The sequence below is a fragment of the Pan troglodytes genome, chromosome 16 (assembly GCF_028858775.2).
Source record: "Pan troglodytes isolate AG18354 chromosome 16, NHGRI_mPanTro3-v2.0_pri, whole genome shotgun sequence".
In the NCBI taxonomy this organism is placed as follows: domain Eukaryota; kingdom Metazoa; phylum Chordata; class Mammalia; order Primates; family Hominidae; genus Pan; species Pan troglodytes.
Genome location: NC_072414.2, coordinates 52,466,546 through 52,487,065, shown reverse-complemented (window position 1 = coordinate 52,487,065; position 20,520 = coordinate 52,466,546). Strand labels below are relative to the sequence as shown.

Sequence of the window (20,520 nt, the reverse complement as noted above, 5' to 3'; positions counted from 1 at the left end):
AGGTGGGCAGATCACTTGAGGTCAGGAGTTAAAGATCACCCTGGCAAACCCCATCTCTACTAAAAAAAAATACAAAAATTAGCCAAGTGTGGTGGAATGCACTTGTAGTCCCAGCTACTAGGGAGACTGACGCAGGAGAATCGCTTGAACCCAGGTGGCAGAAGTTGCAGTGAGCTGAGATCGCACCACTGCACTCTAGTCTGGGAGACTCTGTCTTAAAATAAAATGTAGAACATGCTTCCCTAATAGCACACACTAGATTCTGTTTATGCAATAAGTTTATGCAGTTCCTTGTATTAAAAAAAATTATAGGAGGCCATTGTTTTGAACTTCTGCACTAGACCCCAAGAGACCAGACTAAAATAAAAATGGAATCACTCATGCTCACCACACCGAAACTGAGTTATCTGGCCCTCCAAGAAATCAGGAGACAGAGGTAACAGGCCAGTTTCAATTTTCAATCAGCAAGATAATGAATTTCCTCTGTTTTAGTCCCTACAGCAAAGAGTAACTTGAAGTAACCTGATGTTAACCAATCAGTTATCTTTCTATTGTACTGTCTGTCTCCACCTTACCAGGAAAGTAACTTTGAAATGATCAATCTGCTTTTTGTTCTTTGTTTCTACTTTCTACAGCCCTTTTTTCTGTCCGTAATGCCAACCTCCTCTGTTCCACTCATTGGGACACTCATTCCATTTTATGGAATGAAGTGTTGCCTGATTCCAGAATCGCAATAAGGCCAACTGAGATCTTTAGATGTGTCAAATTTTTGTCTTTTGACACTTGTGCTGGTCTGTCTAGAACGCCCTTTCTCTTCATTCCACATACCCACATTCTTCAAATGAGCTCACATGGCAGGTGCTCAGTGCAGTAACTGACATGTAAGTACTCAATACTATTCAAAGCTGCGTTTTGCCCCTCACACTAGCTATTCCTCTCCCTCTAACCTCAATCTATACACCTTTCTTATGTAGTTTATTACTTTCTATTGTATTTAATGTAAATGTCTTAGATTGCCAGAGATCCAAAGCACTGGAAAAATCAGTATTCAGTCTTAGTCCATGTGTACCCAGCACCAAGCACAAAGTACTCTGTTTATGGTCAATAAATCTTTCCGTAATGGATGAGAACAAAACTAGTGTTTGAACTCACAGCTAAAACTGGATGGGGAGTGGAGCGGAGGTAAAGGAGCACTTAATGAGGCCCTACTATGTGCCAGGTACTGTGCAGAGCACAGCTTCTTCCTTTGTTTCATTTAATCCTTTCCAAAAAACCGTATGATGCAGCAGTAACAATTTCATCTCCATTTTACATATGAGGAGTTTGGGTTAGGGAAGTCAGGAAACTTGCCTGAGGTCACAACCAAGTATGTTTGGGTCTTTCCAGTACTGCACTTGTCGCTTGTCCGCCTTCCAATTTATCACTCCCCTCCTCTCCCCGACGAAGGTCGAGGACTTTCTAGGAAAACACGCAGTCTCCAACCACTTCCGCCTGGCGAGCCCAGTCTCGCCCTTCGCTGCCAGAACCACAGCGAGCGCTTGTGGCGGGAGGAAAGGAGGGGAGCAGCCGTCAAGACGCAAGGCCCCGCCCACTATGTCGTTGATGACGTCATCACGCAGGGCCGAGTCGGCGCGGCCACATCCTTTAAATATGGTCTTTCTTGGGCGCGCGCGACAATGTGAGGAGTGGGGTGGAGCGTGTGTGGTGTGTGGCTGCGGCCTGGGCAAGAGCCGCCGCGGACCATGAGGTGGGCGGAAAGGCTGTGTTGCAGCCCAGACGCGGACGGGAGGGCGCTGCCGGGCCAGCGGGCGTGCTCATGCAGGGGCGGGAGGAGGGAACATGGCGGCTGGGCCAGGACCCTTTGCTCCTGGCTCTGCGCGGCTCCTACCCCTGCTTTGCTTGTCCTTTTACCTGCTTTTCTGGAACCTTGTTTCCCCTCTCTTTCCGTCCCCTTTCCCTCAGCCGTTTCTTTTGCCTTCCTCGACTATTCCCCCCCAGCTCCACACTGGGTCGAAGTGTGAGAGGTAGATTAAGTGGGAGCCGGTCGGGCCCGTTCGGTGCCGAGAGACCGACTCCTAAATTTGATTAGGTTCTCGCACGTCACTTTATCAGTCTGCCTGGGGTCACAGGAGAAGTACTGAACATGAGAGATGAAGCCTGATATGTAGTCCTGATGATGTCTGTAAGTGATCTTGTGAAATGTCACTTAAGTTGACCTCAAGTCTCCTCAAATGTGAGGTTCTTTGTGAAAGGCCTAAGATTCCTGATATCGAGGTAGCTTTTGTCATGCAGTGCCTGCCAGAATCTGCCCCATAACAAAGCATGGTCGGGAAAACAAAAGATTTATTTTGGCAGTAAGGGAATGGAAAACTGAGTTGACTTCCCGTTCCATGCCATCAAGTGGCCTAGTATGTAAGCAATGAGAACACCGTTCTGTTTCAGCTCTTATTTCCATAGTGAGTGTCCTAAGAGTAACACTCCCGGCGTAGATTAAATGGAAAAGGGCTCGTCCTGTATCGTCATTGCTGCTCTGCTACAAAGAACCTTGGGTCTGCTGTATTCTGTTTAAGGTGCCACAGTCTGTTGAGGGTAGATGTTTAGGGAGAGATTCTTCCTCACCTAATAGCACCTGGCCTAGCCAATCACTTGTTTTTGATCTTGGCCTTTTGTTTTTACTCAGCTGAGTAAGTTCTGGAGGGATCCTGCCTCTTGGAGCCTTCGCAGCCAGGCAGCTGTGAACTGTGAGCTAGAGTGAAGCAGAAATCTAGGAAGATGAGCTCCAAGATGGTCATAAGTGAACCAGGACTGAATTGGTGAGTTGTAGCCACTTTGTAATCCACTGAAGAGGAGTGTAGTGGGGCTGATGGTTGACATAAGAAAATAGATTTCTGGCATAGAGAGATTTGGAGGAAACAAAATACAAGTTTAGGGTCTCAGAATTTACCCTATCCTCATCTTCACATACGGAATGCTAGAGTTATGGCTGACTGTACTTCCACTCCTATAGTGGAACAACACAGTTCAGCACTCAAATTATTTTTAGGTATAATTCCCTCAGGTATTTATTGTTGGTCTCCTGTGAAGGAGAGATACTGGAATTTTCTTGAGTCCAAGAACCTTGGCCCATTTCCATACAAGTAATAAAAAAGACCCTCTTTAAGAATAGACATGCTTTTTGTTATGTTGAAATCTATATCAAATGATATAAATGCATAGACTGTATTTTAAAAGTGTATGAGAACTTTGCAAATAGAGAGCCTGGTTAAATAATATAGTGGTTTTGTAGCCATCTAGCTAATACATGTGCTGCTTTAGTTCATTTTAACACACATTTACTAAGCCAGCCAAGGAGGATCAAATGTTATAAATGGTTACAAAGAGTATTAAAATAGTACCTGACTCAGACTATTAAGTCAGTATGTTCAGTGAGTATTTGTTTATTGCTAACAACACTCCCATCCCCAGGGAGCTCACAATCCCTGAGACCCTTTACTTTGTTTTTATATGATGTGCAGAAACTTCAGAATTTATTGAGATGTCACAGATACAATACCACGACAAGGTAATAAGAAACTATACTGATACATAGCAAATAAGACTTTCTAATTTTACCATTAATACCTTAATATAGTTTTTTGGATAAATGCCTTTAAGAACAGTTTAAAAAGGAGAACAGTATGGAGCAAATATGCTAGAATTTGCTATCTGGGCACTAGGACACCCAGAAGTTACCATTTGATTAGGTAAGAGGTATGCACATTTGCATTCCTTGCCAGTGTATAAAGTATGCATTCAGATGTAGCACAGATGCTCTTGTATACCACCGGCATTGTGGAACTAGTTGTGGTTTAGAACCTTTGCACAATATTGTAGCCCTTGGAATTACCCTTTTCCACGGAATTTTACTGACCTTTGTCCTCCCTAGTAACGTTAATGGATTCAGTGTTTTCAAATTTTTAATTCCTTCATTCAAACAGCATTTTTGGATGCCTAACTATATGGAAAGCATTGAATATAATATGTTAGTCTCTAAATTAATTATGGTGTTATGAAAAATCATATCACCTTTGAGGTGGTTTTAGCAAACCAGTTACCCCATTTGCCAAAGTAAACAAAATAGCTAGGCTATTTAGTCTTTGTAGTGTCTTTTGGCTCAGCACAGTAGCGCATGAAACAAAAATAAGTTGAGAAGTGTTTTCAGCAACCAAATATCTTAAAGTTATGTCCTAGAGCCAGAAGTGAGGCCAGCCTTTGACAGACCCTTGATTATACTTCAGACTTTTCTATCTTTAACTTTCCAGTCTCTGTGACATTTATTTAATTGTGTACTACAGAAAATGTAGAGCTGATTATTGGAGCTGGAGAATTCCATAATGGGCCTGGGTTTAAAGCTATCCAAGAAGTAACACTTCTCAGCCCACAGATCTGGTATATGAAATTAAACATAGTAAGAAGAGATTGTCTGGGGATGGGGGGGGGTAAGAAGGTATGAAATTGTAAGTTACAATTGTGCCATTATGTGTCGTAGTCTAGCATGAGATTTTGAATTGTCAAATGTAAGTAAATTACTTTGTTTCACAGGGATATTTCCCCCAAAAATGGCCTTAAGACATTTTTCTCTCGAGAAAATTATAAAGATCATTCCATGGCTCCAAGTTTAAAAGAACTACGTGTTTTATCCAACAGGTAATATGTTTATTTGGTTATTTATTTCCATATTTGATTGTCGTTTTTCTGATAGTTGAAGTTTTATGTGTATCTCTAGTATTAAACATTCAAATTATAGAAATGTTTAAAGTAAAACAACTTTTAACACTGGTATTTATCTTTTCAGACCTTCATTCCTTTCTCCACACATAAACTGCAAAACAGTTTTATAGTATTTTATAATACTATGCTAAACTATCCCAATATTTTTATAATACTATACCAATATAGTATAATACTATGGAAACATTTATACCAATAAATGTTTTAGTATAGTACCAATATTATACTAATAATTGTTTAGTATAGTACTAAGCAGTATACTGTTTATAACGTGTACACACACACATACATATACAGGTATATAATACAAAATGGGATCATACTAAAAATATACTATAAAACTGTTTTGCAGTTATCTGTCATTTTAAGTGATTTTTTGAATATCTTTTCATGTCCCAGCATTTAGTTCAATCTTAGTGGTTGCGTATTACCTCACTATATAGCTTATAGATGTACTTTTAATTCATTTAACTAGTCTTGTGTTGCAAAACATTGTGTTCCCCTTTTTTTTTTTTTTGGTAATTAAAAACAATATATTGGTGAATTTTTATAGTTATTTCTGTAAGATATACTCACGGAAATTGAATTGTTTGGTCAGACAATATGTACAGTTTATATTTTAATAGATATTGCCAAATTGCTAAAGGTTTTTTTCCTCTCTGATATTTAATGACTATTAACTGATAATTTTTACTTCTTACTGCCAACTTGCCTGTAGTAGCTCTTCTTTGCTTTTTGATCGACTATTTCTACTCTGTTGTTGATGAATCCGGAAACCAATTAATTGAGTTTACTAGAAAAATGTATAAATACACCAAATGAGGAATTAGGAAACTCCCCCAGGGAAGCTCAACATTTACTTTCTTCGTTTCTCCTTTTACAGTGGAGGAAGCATATCTCCCCATCTTTTCCTGCTTTCTCACTTATCTTTTCTGTCCGTTGTCCCCTCTTACTCCTCTATCTTTGTTCTCTCCCATTTTCAGTCATCTTGATTACTTTGTCGTTTTTGTTTTGTTTTTGAAGAGACATGGTCTTGCTGTGTTGCCCCGGCTGATCTTGAACTCCTGGCTTCAAGTGATTCTCCAACTTGGCCTCCCAAAGTGCTGGGGTTACAGCCAGGAGCCACTCTGCCTGGCCAACTTAATCAGTATTTGAACATGCTCAAGTTTTCCTGTTTTAAATAATCCCTGGACTCCACATATTCTCCTAATTACTTTCTTACCTTTTCTCTCATTTATATTTAGACTTCTTTAAAGACTTACATATACTCACTGGGAAGAAATAAGGAACAAAAAAGCTGTAAGACATACAGAAAACAGTAGTAGTAAGTCCTTCCCTATCAATAACTTAAATGTAAATTAATTAAACTCCCCAATCAAAGGATGGATTGGCAGAATGGATTTAAAAACAGGACTAACAACTTTCCATTTACCGCACATCCTACTACACTTGCTGGGATTACAGGCATGAGCCACCATGCACGGCCTACAGGTGTATTGTATTCTATAGTTGGGTGTATATAATTTTTAAATTGACCTCTGTTGATATTTAGCTTGTTTCCATTCCTTTACTGTTAGAAACAGTGAGCAGCCTTTTTACATGTGTTTGTATAAGTAGGATAAACTCCTGTCAGTGGAGGGTACGTATATATATTTATTTTGATAGATATTGCCAGATTGCCATTAAAAAGCATTAAAGAAAAAAGTGCTTTTTTGATTCCATCAAATGAATGCGTAAGTTTACATAAAAACAAGCAGAAGTTATATTAAAGAGACAATTTTAGTCCAGGCTCAGTGGCTCACACCTGTAATCCCAGCATTTTGCAAGGGTAAGGCAGGAAGATGACTTGAGGCCTGAGTCTGAGACCAGCTTGGGCAACAAATTGAGACCCCGTCTCTCCAAAAATAATTTGCTGTGTGTAGTGGCACATACCTATAGTCTTACTTAGGAGGCCGAGGCACGAGGATCACTTGAGCCCAGGAGTTTGAGACTGCAGTGAGTTGTGATTGTGCCACTGTATTCCTGCCTGGGCATCAGAGTGAGATCCTGTCTACAAAAAAAAGAGACAATTTTTTAAAAATAAACGTTTTAAAGAGGCAGTTTCAGAAGCAACTTTCCTCTTGCCAAAGTGCATAATTATAATGTCTGTGCTAATGTCAGATATACAAAGTTAAAGCAATAGACTCCCTATGTATGTACATTTATGGATATTTTTAAAAACTATTTGTTATTCAACTTGTAAAGTTTTTTGAGGATAACTAATTTCTTAAAACTTACTACCAATTAAAGAATTGCCATTGTTTATTTGGATCAAAAAATGCCTATAAATTCTGTTGTCCTGGGATTTAGAGAACATATGTCTATCTTTAAAAAAAAGAATCATCTCAGGTCAGGCGTAGGTGGCTCACACCTGTAATACCAGCCCTTTAGGAGGCCAGAGCAGCTGGATCACTTGAGTCCAGGAGTTCAAGACAAGCCTGAGCAACATGGTGAGACCCTGTCTCTACAAAAATACAAAAAATAGCCAGGTGTGGTGGTTGTGTGCCTGCAGTCTCAGCTACTGGGGAGGCTGAGGTGTGAGGATCACCTGAGTCCAGGGAGGTTGAGGCTGCAGTGAGCGAGGATGACGCCACTGCACTCCAGCCTGGGCAACAGAGTGGGACCCTCTCTGTCTCTGTCTCTGTGTGTCTCTCTCTCTCACTGACTCACACACACACACACACACACACACACACACACACACACACAAATAATCTTGGCTGGGCACAGTAGCTCATGCCTATAATAACAACACTTTGGGAGGCTAGGGGCAAGAGGATCACTTGAGGCCAGGAGTTCAAGACCAGCCCGGGCAACATATCGAAACCTTGTCTCTACACATAATTTAAAAATTAGCTGGTGTGGTGGCATGCACATGTGGTCCCAGCTGCTTGGGAAACTGAGGTAGGAGGATCACTTGACCCTGGGAGGTCAAGGCTACAGTGAGCCATGATCACACCACTGCACTTCTGGACAACAGAGCAAGACCCCATCTCAAAATTTGAGACCTTATCTCAAATTTAAAAAAAACAAAAAAACAACTTATTTGAACTTTTCTCTCAGCCTTTCTCTTTTCATACTAAAAATTTCAGGTATTAATCTTCATCTTGCCACTGCTTCTCATTTTATTTTTAATTTTAGAGTTGGTGTCTTGCCATGTTGCCCAGACTAGACTCAAATTCCTGGGCTCAGGTGATCCTCCTACCTCAGCCACCTGAATAGATGGGATTATAGGTGCACGCCAGTGTGCCAAGTTTATTTTTACGGTTCTTTTCAAGTCCACTTCTGTTCAGCATATCCCAGGTGTGGGTTATAGCCTGGCTTTGTACAAGGAAAAAGGCATTTTGCTGGAAGTTGGGCATACCTAACTCCTAAAATATTTTTTTCTTAGAATATCCTTGTTTTCTTTAGATTTCTATAGAGCACAAAATAATCTATTAGTATAATTTACTTTGTACTATAGAAAAAATACACAAGTTATTGATATGATGTTTCTAGTCTTTTTTCCTAACTTTGTTTTATTAAGAATTATTACAGTCATTGTTACAGTAATTACTGTAATAATTCTTAATTGCTGTAATAATTATTACAATTATTTCAGGCTTTATTGTTTACAACTGTTTTCTTGTTGAAAAACAAGGCCTTTTATTCTGTTAATTTCAAGATAAAAAAAAATTTCCTTTTACTCTCTGTGCTCCATAAGTGTTTGTAAAATGAAAGAACAACTCGAATAGTGTTTTTACAAATGAATAATATAAAAAGTTAATATTGTGTTACTTTTCTTTGAAGCATGAAAAAAAATTATAGAATATTTGGAAAGTCCCCCAAGAAAATAAAAGAGGATATTAAAATGACCCGTGAGCCGTTCATGTAGAAATAGCCACTGTAAACAATTACCTTTTTTTTTTTAATTAAAGTTTCTGTTTGCAGATACTCGTAACTGAGTTTTAAGCAAACAAGCGGGGAAATAGCTTTAAATGGAAATATATATATATATAAAGCTTTAACACGTTTAACTTAGGAAAATAAATCAAACTCAGAAGATACTAGTAGACTTGAAATGGAGACTAGAAGCACCATTTCCAAATGCTACTTTTAAACAAGCTACCAAACCAGTACTTAAAGTATAGGAAACTCAAAGTTTTGGATTCTACCCTGTTTTTTTTTTTTTTTTCCATAAAAACTTTGAGAAAGGAGAATGGGTAGTTGACACAATGCAGGGGCAAAACTTCAAACCATCAACCAAAATAAAATATAATGCTGTATACGTGAATAGAGAAACCCTGTCAGATGCTTTTGGTTTACACCCTGATGAAGTTCTTGACAGCACTGCAAAAGGAAATGATCTTGATGTGCTACCATTTCATTCTTTGCTGAATGTAGCCAATTTAAACTGCTAGAATTTCTTGACATTCCTAGTCTGGCGTATCTGAGTCAGCATCTTGTTGCTGCAGCAGCTTAATTAAATTTGCCAGTTTGTGGCACAAGGACGGACATGTTCTCATATTCAGAGCGACAGCTGTGAAGCAGTACTGTTAAGAGTGAAGACACTATACTGTTAGGTTTGAAGAGCTCTCAAGACGTTTTCTAGTGAGAAGTCAATTTGCTGTAATACATTTCTCCCAAGATCAGCAGTTAATGTTCATTTTGTTTACTTAAAATATGCTTATTTTTATACAATTATTTGAGAAACTTTAGTAGCTGTGTCTTTTTTTTACCTGTGTTATTTTCAGAGCCAACCTAAGCATCCTAATTTTAATTTCCAAAATTCTTCTCTCATCCCCTTATCAGCTCTTTGAGTAGTTTTTTATCCATTGTTTAGCTCTGAGAGAGTGGTCTTAAATATTTTTGCTTTATTTGGGGACCTACATATTTCTAAAATAGTGTTGTCATCTTTTGGAATTTTTGCCATATTTATTCTAGTATTATAAAGTTAATTTAAAACTAATCAGTAGTAGTTTTGGATGGAATGTAACTCACCCTTTGTCCAGATGCAGATCTAAATTAGTAGTTCTCAGCCGTATCAGACTGATACCCTCCCACTTTTTATGACGTGTATTTATAAGAAATAAGATACCTCCTTTACTAGCTTAAAATGAAATTAATAGATATAATTTTAAAAAACAATAAATATATCCTATACCTATAAGTGTGAAATAATTTATTTTTTAGTATTTAAACTCATAGGCTACTGCATTATGAGATATAATGAGGTAGTGAGATGCATCAGTTAAAATGAATATAGTTCATTTATTTTAAGTTCATTTAAAGTATTTAAGAGACATTGAAGCATACCATAAAATCATCATAGGAAAAATAAAATGTACTGTTAGGATAAATAATAACAGACTAGACTTATTTGTACCTGGTAAGAGATAATAGCGGACTAGACTTATTTGTACCTGGTAAGAGAAAGCCTGAAGGGGACTGTTAAAATATGCAGGATAGTACTGCATATTGCAGGCATTTAGTATTCCCCCCTTCTGAATGCCTTTAATTCCCCCCTTTTGTGACAATCCAAATACACCTACAGGCTTCCAGAATGCCCTGGGGACATTAAAACTGTCATGATTGAGAACCACTGCTATGGATATTTTCTCTTTCTTCTCTTTCTTTCCCTTAATCCCTGATCATTATGTTCTTAGGATTCTCTTCAGTCATGTATTTGGTATGTTCACTTTGGAAACCTAAGTTCTCCATAGTCCCATTGTGTTGATGTACATATCTACTTTTCTTTCTTCTTCATTGACTTGTCTAATGCACTTGATTATAATGTCCTGGAGATTGGAGATGGTACTGTACTTAGTGTTGTATTTCCAGTACCTGGCATAGGCTGGCACATGGTAGTTAATAAATATTAACAAATGGAGGAATGAAGAATGAGTCAGCAGATGTCCATCTTTCTCTTTAGTTTCCCTTCCTCTGTGGATTGTTGTGTAATTTGGAACCAGGTTATAGGAGCAGTTACTGTGGTGGAAGTTATAGTGTACAGGCCAAGAAGTATAGTTTTTGATGCACTTCTAAAGTCTCTTATTTAAAATGTAGATTACAATAACTGAATAGCAAAAATAGAGATGGATTATGAATAAGATAAGGAAGTTGTGTTCATATACTTTAATTTGGATAAGGTGACTTCTTAAAAGCAGGGGTAGCATTTGTGAATCTAAGTAACAGAGAAACTCTCTAAAATAAAAGAAATTTATTTGGGAGTAAAGCATTGCAATGGGAGTATGTATGCCATGGTAAACTATGTGCGTATTCAGGGAGGTAAAGGAGGACAAAGATTTTTAAAGTAAAAAATTAGGATTATCTGATTGTTTTGAAATAGTTATACTTGATCTTTGAAAGATGAATAACAAAGGTGACACCAATCCAAGGACCGGCAGTTCCTGAACAAATACCCTTGCAGAAATATTTTATGAGGAATTCAAACATGAGAACTCTGTCTTCATGGCCTTCACTAGCTCTTATTATCAGGGGTTTTGTGTTTTTTGTTTTTTGGTTTTTTTTAAGTTCCAGGGTGCATGGGCAGGATGCGCTGGTTTGTTACGTAGGTAAACGTGTGCCATGGTTGTTTGTTGTACTTACCAACCCATCACCTAGGTATTAAGCCCAGCATGCATTAGCTATTTTTCCTAATGTTCTCCTACCCCAACCCCACCCCGCAACACGCCCATGTGTATTCCCTTCCCTGTGTCCCTGTGTTCTCATTTTTCAGCTCCCACTTATAAGTGAGAACATGTGGTGTTTGGTTTTCTGTTCATGCGTTAGTTTGCTGAGGATAATGGCCTCCAGCTCCATTCGTGCTCCTGCAAAGGACATGATCTCATTCCTTTTTATGGCTGCATAGTATTCCATGATATTAAGGGATTTTTAAACATTGGTGACTCCATTGTGATTCTAACAACCTTCACACATTCCATAAACACATATGGTAACAGGTTCTGAAGCTACTCACTACTTTCTCTTCTGGTACATTTCATTAACGATACGCCAGGATTTTTCTTTGGCATCCATGAAAAGCATAAAGTGATTTCCATGAACTCAGCCATGTACCAGAGTGATAGAGGATTGTACAACTTTTCCAAAACCAATACTGCTTTCAAAAAATATCGTGCATAATGTTAGAATTTTCTTAATTTTTGAGATAAGCAGAGGAAATCAGAACATTTAGAATCTCAATGAATTTTGTTAATCTCAAATTTGTGATTCCTTTACATTCTGTTCTTAGTAGCTTTTATTCACCATATTAACTGATAAATCTTAGTGATGAATTTAAGTATTAAAAACTCAAATTTAATAAAATGTAAACATAAAGTACCTGCATGTGTAATTGGCAAGAACGATTTTCCCCTCTTTATTAATGGGAAAAAAACTTCTAAATTGAATAAGTATACCTCTTCCTCTCCATCAGGTAATTGAAGGTAAGTTTGCATTGTGATCATATGCCACAGAATACTTAATCTACTTTAAATGGCTAAACATCAAAATGCAGGTGGCAGAGTTAGATAATAATCCAGAGTTTACTCTGTTAATCACGCTATATTCTCCCTGGTGATTGAGAATCATGAAGTTCCATGATAGTAATCTTCATGTGAAAAGCACATATTTGTAAATTATATTTTGTTTTCCAGACGTATAGGAGAAAATTTGAATGCCTCAGCAAGTTCTGTAGAAAATGAGCCGGCAGTTAGTTCAGCAACTCAAGCAAAGGAAAAAGTTAAAACCACAATTGGAATGGTTCTTCTTCCAAAACCAAGAGTTCCTTATCCTCGTTTCTCTCGTTTCTCACAGAGAGAGCAGAGGAGTTATGTGGACTTGTTGGTTAAATACGCAAAGATTCCTGCAAATTCCAAAGCTGTTGGAATAAATAAAAATGACTACTTGCAGTACTTGGTATGTATTGTGTTCTTCAGTTTCAGGAAAAAATAATAAAAATTAGGAAATATTTTTATCTTAAATTTACATTTATGTTTTTAGGTCCCGTCATCTTTTTTAAAATGGAAAACGTAAGGAGATTGAGAGAGCAATGGTGCTTTAATTCTTTTGTTGGTTCCATTGTAGTTCAAGCATTTTGCTCTACTTCTGAGCATGACTCGCTCCAGTTCATCTTAAGTACTAGCAGTAGAATTTTACATAGATTATACCAATTTTAAATTATTGCTTAATTATTTCAATTAAGACATTTCCAAATTCTCAATTATATAAATGATGCTGTGCTGAACATCTTTGTAGCAAAATCTTTGTTCATATCAATGATAGTTTCCATAAGATAAATTCTTAAAACTGCCAGATCAAAACCTATGCATGTTTTCAAAGCTTTGATCTGCAGTTACACATGCATAAATTGTTCTGCAAAAAGTAAACCAGTTTGCTTGTACCTCTGTTGTATGACAGGTTTTGAAAAAACTATCTTCTCTAATCCTACAGGGGTAAGGTAAAAGAAAATCGAAATGAAATTTAAAAAAAGAAAAAACTGTCTTCACTAATATTGGACATTACCTTTTTTGCCTTTAATTTAAAATGGGAAAAATGATCTCTTGCTTTACATTAATTTAATTTATGATTACTAATGACAGTAAGCATTTTCCATATGTGTATAAGCCATTTTTATTTTTTCTTTGGTAACTTGCCTATTTATATTATTTGCTCGTTTTTCTATTCGGATGTATGTCTTTTTAAAAAAAATTGAGGCCAGGCCCAGTGGCTCATGCCTGTAATCCCAACACTTTGGGAGGCTGAGGCAGGTGGATCACCTGAGATCAGGAGTTCAAGACCAGCTTGGCCAACATGGCGAAACCCCATCTCTACTAAAAATACAAAAAATTAGCCAGGTGAGGTGGCAGGCGCCTATATAGCCAGCCCCAGCTACTCAGGAGGCGGAGGTTGCAGTGAGCCGAAATCGTGCCACTGCACTCCAGCCTGGGCAACAAAGCGAGATTCTGTCTCAAAAAAATAAATTAAAAAAAAAATTTTTTTTGACAGCATTTTATAAAATCAACTTCTCAATTCCTGAGCATGTATTGTATAGTCTTAGTCATTTGCTTTTCTATTTTGTGGAGTTTTTAATAACAGTTTATCATTACTACATAATAATTTTTACTGACTTCTTTGATTTCTGCTTTGGATTTGATACTTTAATTATTCTTTAAGTCCAAATTATTATAGCAATGATTAAGAATGTGATTCTTTTTAATGAAACTTTTTATCCCAAGACATGTCTACTTTTTTAAAAATCAGGATATGAAAAAACATGTGAACGAAGAAGTTACTGAGTTCCTAAAGTTTTTGCAGAATTCTGCAAAGAAATGTGCGCAGGATTATAATATGCTTTCTGATGATGCCCGTCTCTTCACAGAGGTAAAAAAACAACTCACATTTGTGTAAATTGCGAAGTGATAGGCAATAGCAGCATTCTGAAATGTGTGATGATTCCACCAAAAGCATTCGGAACTGTCAGTGTTACCAATTTAAAAACCACAGGTCTTTTCTTCATCATGCATTAAAATAGTAGAAAAACTAACATCTCAAAATTGTGTACTATAGTATATTTTTATGTATATTTATATTCTTTAACAATCCAACTACTGTATTGTATCATTACATTTTATTCACATAATAGTTTGAACTGACCCACTGACTTCCCTTGTGAGAGAATAGCGTTTAAAGCGTTATCCTGGTCCCTAAAAGTCTGAATGGCCTTTTAAAACTCGGTCAAGTGAACTTGTGCTCATTATGTTTGTGGTAACCAGCCATAAAATGATAAATTTCAACTCTGAGTTCATTTTTGGATACTTCACTCATTCATGCAAATTTATTAGTAAGACCTGTATATCATCCCAGCTTGTACCCTACCATCATTCATTGAGCCTACCAGAAAATTAAAGCATACTACTTAAACAGGCCAGGCGTGGTGGCTCACACCTCTAATCCCAGCGCTTTGGGAGTCCGAGGTGGGTGGATCACCTGAGGTCAGGAGTTCGAGACCAGCTTGGTCAGCATAGCGAAACCCCATCGCTACTAAAAATAGCAAAATTAGCCAGTCGTGGTGGTGGGCGCTTGTAATCCCAGCTACTCAGGAGACTGAGGCAGGAGAATCTCTTGAACCCGGGAGGTGGAGGTTTGCAGTGAGCTAAGATTGTGCCATTGCAGTCCAGCCTAGGTGACAGAGCGATACCCTGTCTCAAAAAAAAAAAAAAAAGAATAAAGTATACTACTTAAATAATAACTATATATATATATACACACACACATATATTTGTAGTAGAGTTTACAAATATCATTCTAAATTTGTTTAAGCCTTTAAAGCTGGTCACTGTGAACAATAGTGTTAATATATTTAACACTACTGAACTCTACACTTAAAAAGGGATAAGATGGTAAATTTTACCATAGTTTAAAAAAACAAAACTAGCCAGTCTAAGTTGAAGGACAGCAGGAGTGTTACACTTTCACTGTTTTTTTAAAAAGTCCGGACACGGTGACTCACACCGATTTTTTCAGCCCTTTGGGAGGCCGAGGCAGAAGGATTGAGCCCAGTAATTTGAAACTAACCTGGGCAACATAATAAAATCCCATCTATACAAAAAGAATTAGCTGGCATGGTGGCATGTGCCTGTAGTCCTAGTCACAGCTACTTGGGAGGCTTAGGTGGGAAGATCACTTAAGCCCAGGAGGTGGAGGCTGCAGTGAGCCTTGATTGTGCTGCTGCACTCCAGCTTGGATGACAGAACGTGACCCTGTCTCAGAAAAAGGAAGGAAAAAAAAAACACTGTAAGGAAGAATTTTGTTGTTAATACGAACCAGAAGAATGGTTCTTCTAAATAAACGAATTTGATTTTTATTTTCTGTGAACCTAAATATATCCAAAGGGAATGTCATAATTTTCTATGTGGAAAAGGAGCTGGCAGCTATTCTTGTTTTGATAGTGCCTTTTAAAAGACCAGAATGATGTTTTTAATACATAAGTCATAGTCCAGGCTGGAGTGCAGTGGCACAATCCTAGCTCACTGCAGCCTTGAATTCCTGGGTTCAAGTGATCCTCCCCAGCTCAGCCTCCTGAATAACAAGGACATGGGCATATGCCACTGCAGCTAACTTTTTTTAGATACAGGGCCTCCTGTGTTCACCAGGCTGGTCTCAAACTCCTGACCTCAAACAATCCTCCTGCGTCAGCCTCTCAGAGTGCTGGGATTACAGCCCATCTTTCTTAGGAAGAGTCTTTACAAAGTTCTACAGCGGCCTGCGTGATCTCTCCCCTCCCTCCCATCCCCCATCCTCACTTTCTACAAATTGCCCTATCAGTTATTCTTCCCCCACCTGCGGACTGGCCTTTACATTTCTTCAATACTGCAAGCATAGTCCTGCCTTAAGTCCTTTGGCATTTGGGGTTTCTATTTTTCTCAATCTATTCCCCGGATTTCTGCGTGTAGTAGTGTCTTGATTCTTTTAGGTCTCTGTCTGTTCAGATGTCACCTATCAATGAGGGTGTCCCTGATTACCCTATGGAATGTAGTATGACCCTCACTTTTCCCTTTACCACATTTTATTTTTGCTTATTGTCCTTCCCCTCACTGTTTTTGTAAAACAGTGCCTTTTTGTAAGTGCTGTTTTATTCACTCGTGGTCTTGCAATGACTAGAATAGTGTCTGGCACGCTTAAGTGCTCAGGTGCTCAATGTAGATATTTCTTAGGTGAATATAAAACTGTACTTTATTAACAAAGTACATTACTTGGTAGCTAATGATAAATGATAAACATCATCATGTTTTTTTCCATATTGATGTGGCAGCACATTTTCTCTAAGTTGTATTTTACATCCCCATCCCAAAGATTCACTGATATTTTTCTGAGATCTTTTAGTTTTAAAATTTTATGTTGTACAATGTCACGTACATATGGAAAAGTATATAGAACGAAAGAAAAAATAGATGCAGCTTAACAGATAATTATATAGTAAACATCTACGTAACTCTTATCCAGGTCAAGAAATAAAATAATGCCAGTAATTCAGAAGCCCCCTGTGTAGTCCTCTTGTATAATAAATAACATTCTCCTTACTTGAATGAATAATCAGTGTTCCAGCTTTGGTGGTGATAAGTTCTGTGCTTTTTGTGTGTGTATGGAGGGTGGTAGTTATACTTCTCTTTTGCCTGATTTTGTTGGGATTTTTTTTTCTTTTTTTAAGAGACGGAGCTTCGCTCTTGTCGCCCAGGCTAGAGTGCAATGGCACGATCTCAGCCCACTGCAACCTCTGCCTCCAGGGTTCAAGCTGTTCTGCTTCCGCCTTCCAAGTAGCTGGGATTACAGGCTCCTGCCACCATGCCCAGCTAATTTTTGTATTTTTAGTAGAAATGGGATTTCACCGTATTGGCCAGGCTGGTCTCGAACTCCTGACCTCAGGCGATTTACCTGCCTCGGCCTCCCAAAGTGCTGGTTTATAGGTGTGAGCCACCGTGCTTGGCCCTTTTTGCCTGATTTTGAATTTTATGGGAACAGAATCCTTTTGGGCCTTCCATCTTTCATTCAGTTTTGTGCTTTTTGATTCTTAGGTTGTGTGAGTTGTAGTTCATTCATTTTCATTTCTGTCCATTTTTCCATTATATTAATAAACTACAATTTATCCTGTTGATCAGAACTTGGGTTGTTTCCAGTTGGGAGCTTATTCTAAGCAGTACTCTTAAGAAGATTCTCATACATTTCTTTTGGTACACATATGCACACGTTTCTGTTGGATATACAGTTGCTTCTTGACTCACGATAGAGTTACATCTCAGTAAACCTGTAATGAATTAAAGATGCATACACCTCATCTACCAAATATCATAGTGTATTTTATCCTACTCTACATATGCTCACAATACTTATATTTACTTACAATTAGGCATAATCATCTAACACAAAGCCTATTTTATAATAAATTATTGAGTGTCTTTTATTGAATGCTGTACGTTGTGACAAAATTGCAATGGTTTGGCACCATCATAAATTTGAAAAATCATTTAGTGGAACCTTCATAAGTTGGGAACTGTTTGTATACCTATAAGTGGAATTATTGGGTCATAGAGTATGCGTATCTTCAACTTGAGTAGATTTGCAAATGGTTTTCCAAAGTGGCTATACCAGGTTATATCAATTTACATTCTAACCAGCAGTATTTAAGAGTTCTGTTGCTCCACATCTCAGACATATATATATATGTATATATATAGAGAGAGAGAGAGAGAGAGAGCGAGAGCCAGAGAGAGCGCATGTTTTCATATGTTCCTGCTCACTTTTTCTTGCAGAATGACTGTTCATTTTTTCTAATTGATATGTAAGATTTCTTTGTATATTCCAAATACAAAAACTTTATGGGCTATGTATGTTGCAGTTTTTCTTCTTTTTCTGTTTTGAATTTTATCTTTTTCTATTGACAAGTTAAAATTGTATATATTTATTTTGTACTGTATGTTTTTTAAATATGTATACATTGTGGAAAGGCCAAACCGGACTAATTAACATATGCATTACCTCACAAACCTGTTTTTTTGTTGTGAGAACACTTAAAATCTACTCTCTTAGCAGTTTTCAAGAACACAATACATTGTAATTAACTATCATCACCATGTTTTATAATTGATCTCTTGAATTTTTCCTCCTGACTGAAATTTTATGTTAACTAACATTTTCCCCACCACCCCAGCTGTTAATGCTCACTGCCTAGATGGATTCATTCACTGTGGTTTGCACAGTTGTAATATTCTGATTGCATCATTTATTCATTGGAATACTTTTTAAAAGATATGCTTTCCCTTACTTACTATTTGGTTTCCCAGTTCATGTAGCTTACCATGTAGCAGAATAAATACTAGATTCTTTCCTTTTAAATACCACTTTTAAAAAAAATAGTTCCTTCTTATTCTCCAATGTTGGTGTCTTTTCTTTTTTTTAAATGTTATTATTAAATCATGGAGTTAAATATATATGTGTTTCTGTCCACTACGATTATTATCCTTTGTAAGCCTCAAATAGTATTAACTCACTGAGAGGCTCTTCCTACTGGCTTTTCAGTCAGTCTGGTAGTCTTTGAGGCTCATTTTGTACACTTCCTGCCCTGGCCCTGGAATCAGCCATTTTCAAGAGCCCTTGTTTCTTTTAGTGTGAAATGATATTTCAAGACTACAATCTGGGCACTACGGATGCTCCTGGGTTGATCATTGTTTTGAGAATAATTCAGTGGATAGAACTAGGAAATAGATTTAAAGGAAAAATACCTCATATGTCTCATTTGCTTTATCCCACATTACACTCACAACAGCCTCAAAATAACAATATTAATACTAGTGATCAATACGATTACTGAAAACAGTTGAAATTATTTTTCTTATGCTCTTCTCATTCTCCCCCACATTTTTTAAAAGATTGCACTGTGTTTTTATTGTTAGAGCATCATATAGCCATTAAATACTAAAGCCTCCCTTTTAAATCCACATTTAATTTTTAAAACAATTTTATTAAGGTATAATTTACGTATAAAAATTACTCATTTTAAGTGCATTTCTTTTGTGAAATGTCTGTTGAAGTATTTTGCTGATTTTTTTATTTGCTTTTATTTTTATTAAGCCATAAAGTTTCTTTATATAGTCTGAATACAACTCCATTATATATAGTTTTCTTCCAGTTTGTGATGTATTTTTAAATTTTTTAAACAGTGTTTCAAAGAACAGAATTTTAATGGTCTAATTTATCAAAAATTTTTGTGGTTAGTGATTTCATGTGTTCTAGCATAGAAATATTTGCCTATCCCAAGTGATTCTCAGACTGGAGTCAGTTTTAATCCTTCCTGACCCGCCCCCCCACCCCACCCATCCCTAGGACTTTGACGGTGAGACATTTTTGGTTGTTACAACTGGTGGAATGCTACTAGTATCTACTGCGTAGAGGCCAAGGATGCTGCTAAACATACTAAATGCATGTGAGTGATGTCCCCCGCAACAAGGAGTTATCCAGCTGGAAGTGTCAGGGGTGCTTGCATTGAGAAACCCTAATCTAAAGGGCTTACAGTTTTAACTTATACATGAAAATAAGTCTATGTTGATTTCAAGTTAATTTTTGTGTAAGATACAAGGTAAGGATCAAAGTTCATTTTTTCCCGTATGAATATCTAGTTGTTCTAGCATAGTCATTTTCAACTGAGAGTGACTTTGCCTCCTAATGGACATTTGGCAATGTCTAGAGCTTGGTAGGGGTGCTGATGGCGTCTAGTGGGTAGAGCCAGAGGTGCTACTAAATATCCTACAGTGTACTGGACAGCCTAACACTACAAAGAATTATGTGGTCCAAAATGTCAGTAATGCCAATGTTGAGAAACTCTGCTTTAGCACAGAGTTTGGTTGAGAAGGGTATTTTTTCCCTTACTGAGTTACCTCGTCACCATCATGTGGATCAATTTTTTTTTGGAGACGGAGTCTCCCTCTCTCGCACAGGCTGCAGTACAGTGGCGTGATCTCTGCTCACTGCATCCTCTCCCTCGCAGGTTCCAGCGACTCTCCTGCCTCGGCCTCCCGAGTAGCTGAGATTACAGGCGCCTGCTACCACACCCAGCTAATTTTTTTGTATTTTTAGTGGAGATGGATTTCACCATGTTGGCCAGGCTGGCCTCGAACTCCTGACCTCAGGTGATCCACCTGCCTCCTTGGCCTCTCAAAGTGTTGGGATTACAGGTGTGAG

At 37.6% G+C, this 20,520-nt stretch overlaps 1 protein-coding gene and 1 long non-coding RNA gene across 18 annotated transcripts in view; one reads left to right on the top strand and one right to left on the bottom strand.

Moving 5' to 3' along the window:
- LOC107968493 (uncharacterized) overlaps positions 1–1,613 on the bottom strand; it is a 50,355-nt gene extending 48,742 nt beyond the window's left edge. Inside the window, exon 1 of the long non-coding RNA XR_002939489.3 lies at positions 1,351–1,613. This is a non-coding gene — a long non-coding RNA (uncharacterized LOC107968493). The remainder of the gene's footprint in view (positions 1–1,350) is intronic.
- Positions 1,594–20,520, top strand: part of ICE2 (interactor of little elongation complex ELL subunit 2) — a 56,096-nt gene continuing 37,169 nt past the window's right edge. For 3 of the 17 annotated variants that reach the window (XR_010151720.1, XM_009429257.5, XM_016927662.4), the window contains exons 1-5: positions 1,605–1,747; positions 2,681–2,813; positions 4,582–4,686; positions 12,444–12,705; positions 14,050–14,169. Coding sequence is in view for 16 of the 17 variants with exons in the window: in XM_009429257.5 (XP_009427532.2) it covers positions 2,773–2,813; positions 4,582–4,686; positions 12,444–12,705; positions 14,050–14,169 (528 nt within the window). In the remaining variant the exon portion in view is untranslated. Of the gene's footprint in view, positions 1,748–2,089; positions 2,183–2,680; positions 2,814–3,515; positions 3,563–4,581; positions 4,687–12,443; positions 12,706–14,049; positions 14,170–20,520 lie in introns of all 17 variants that reach the window. The other 14 variants (XM_063795101.1, XM_063795093.1, XM_063795091.1 and 11 more) reach the window with 14 other exon arrangements.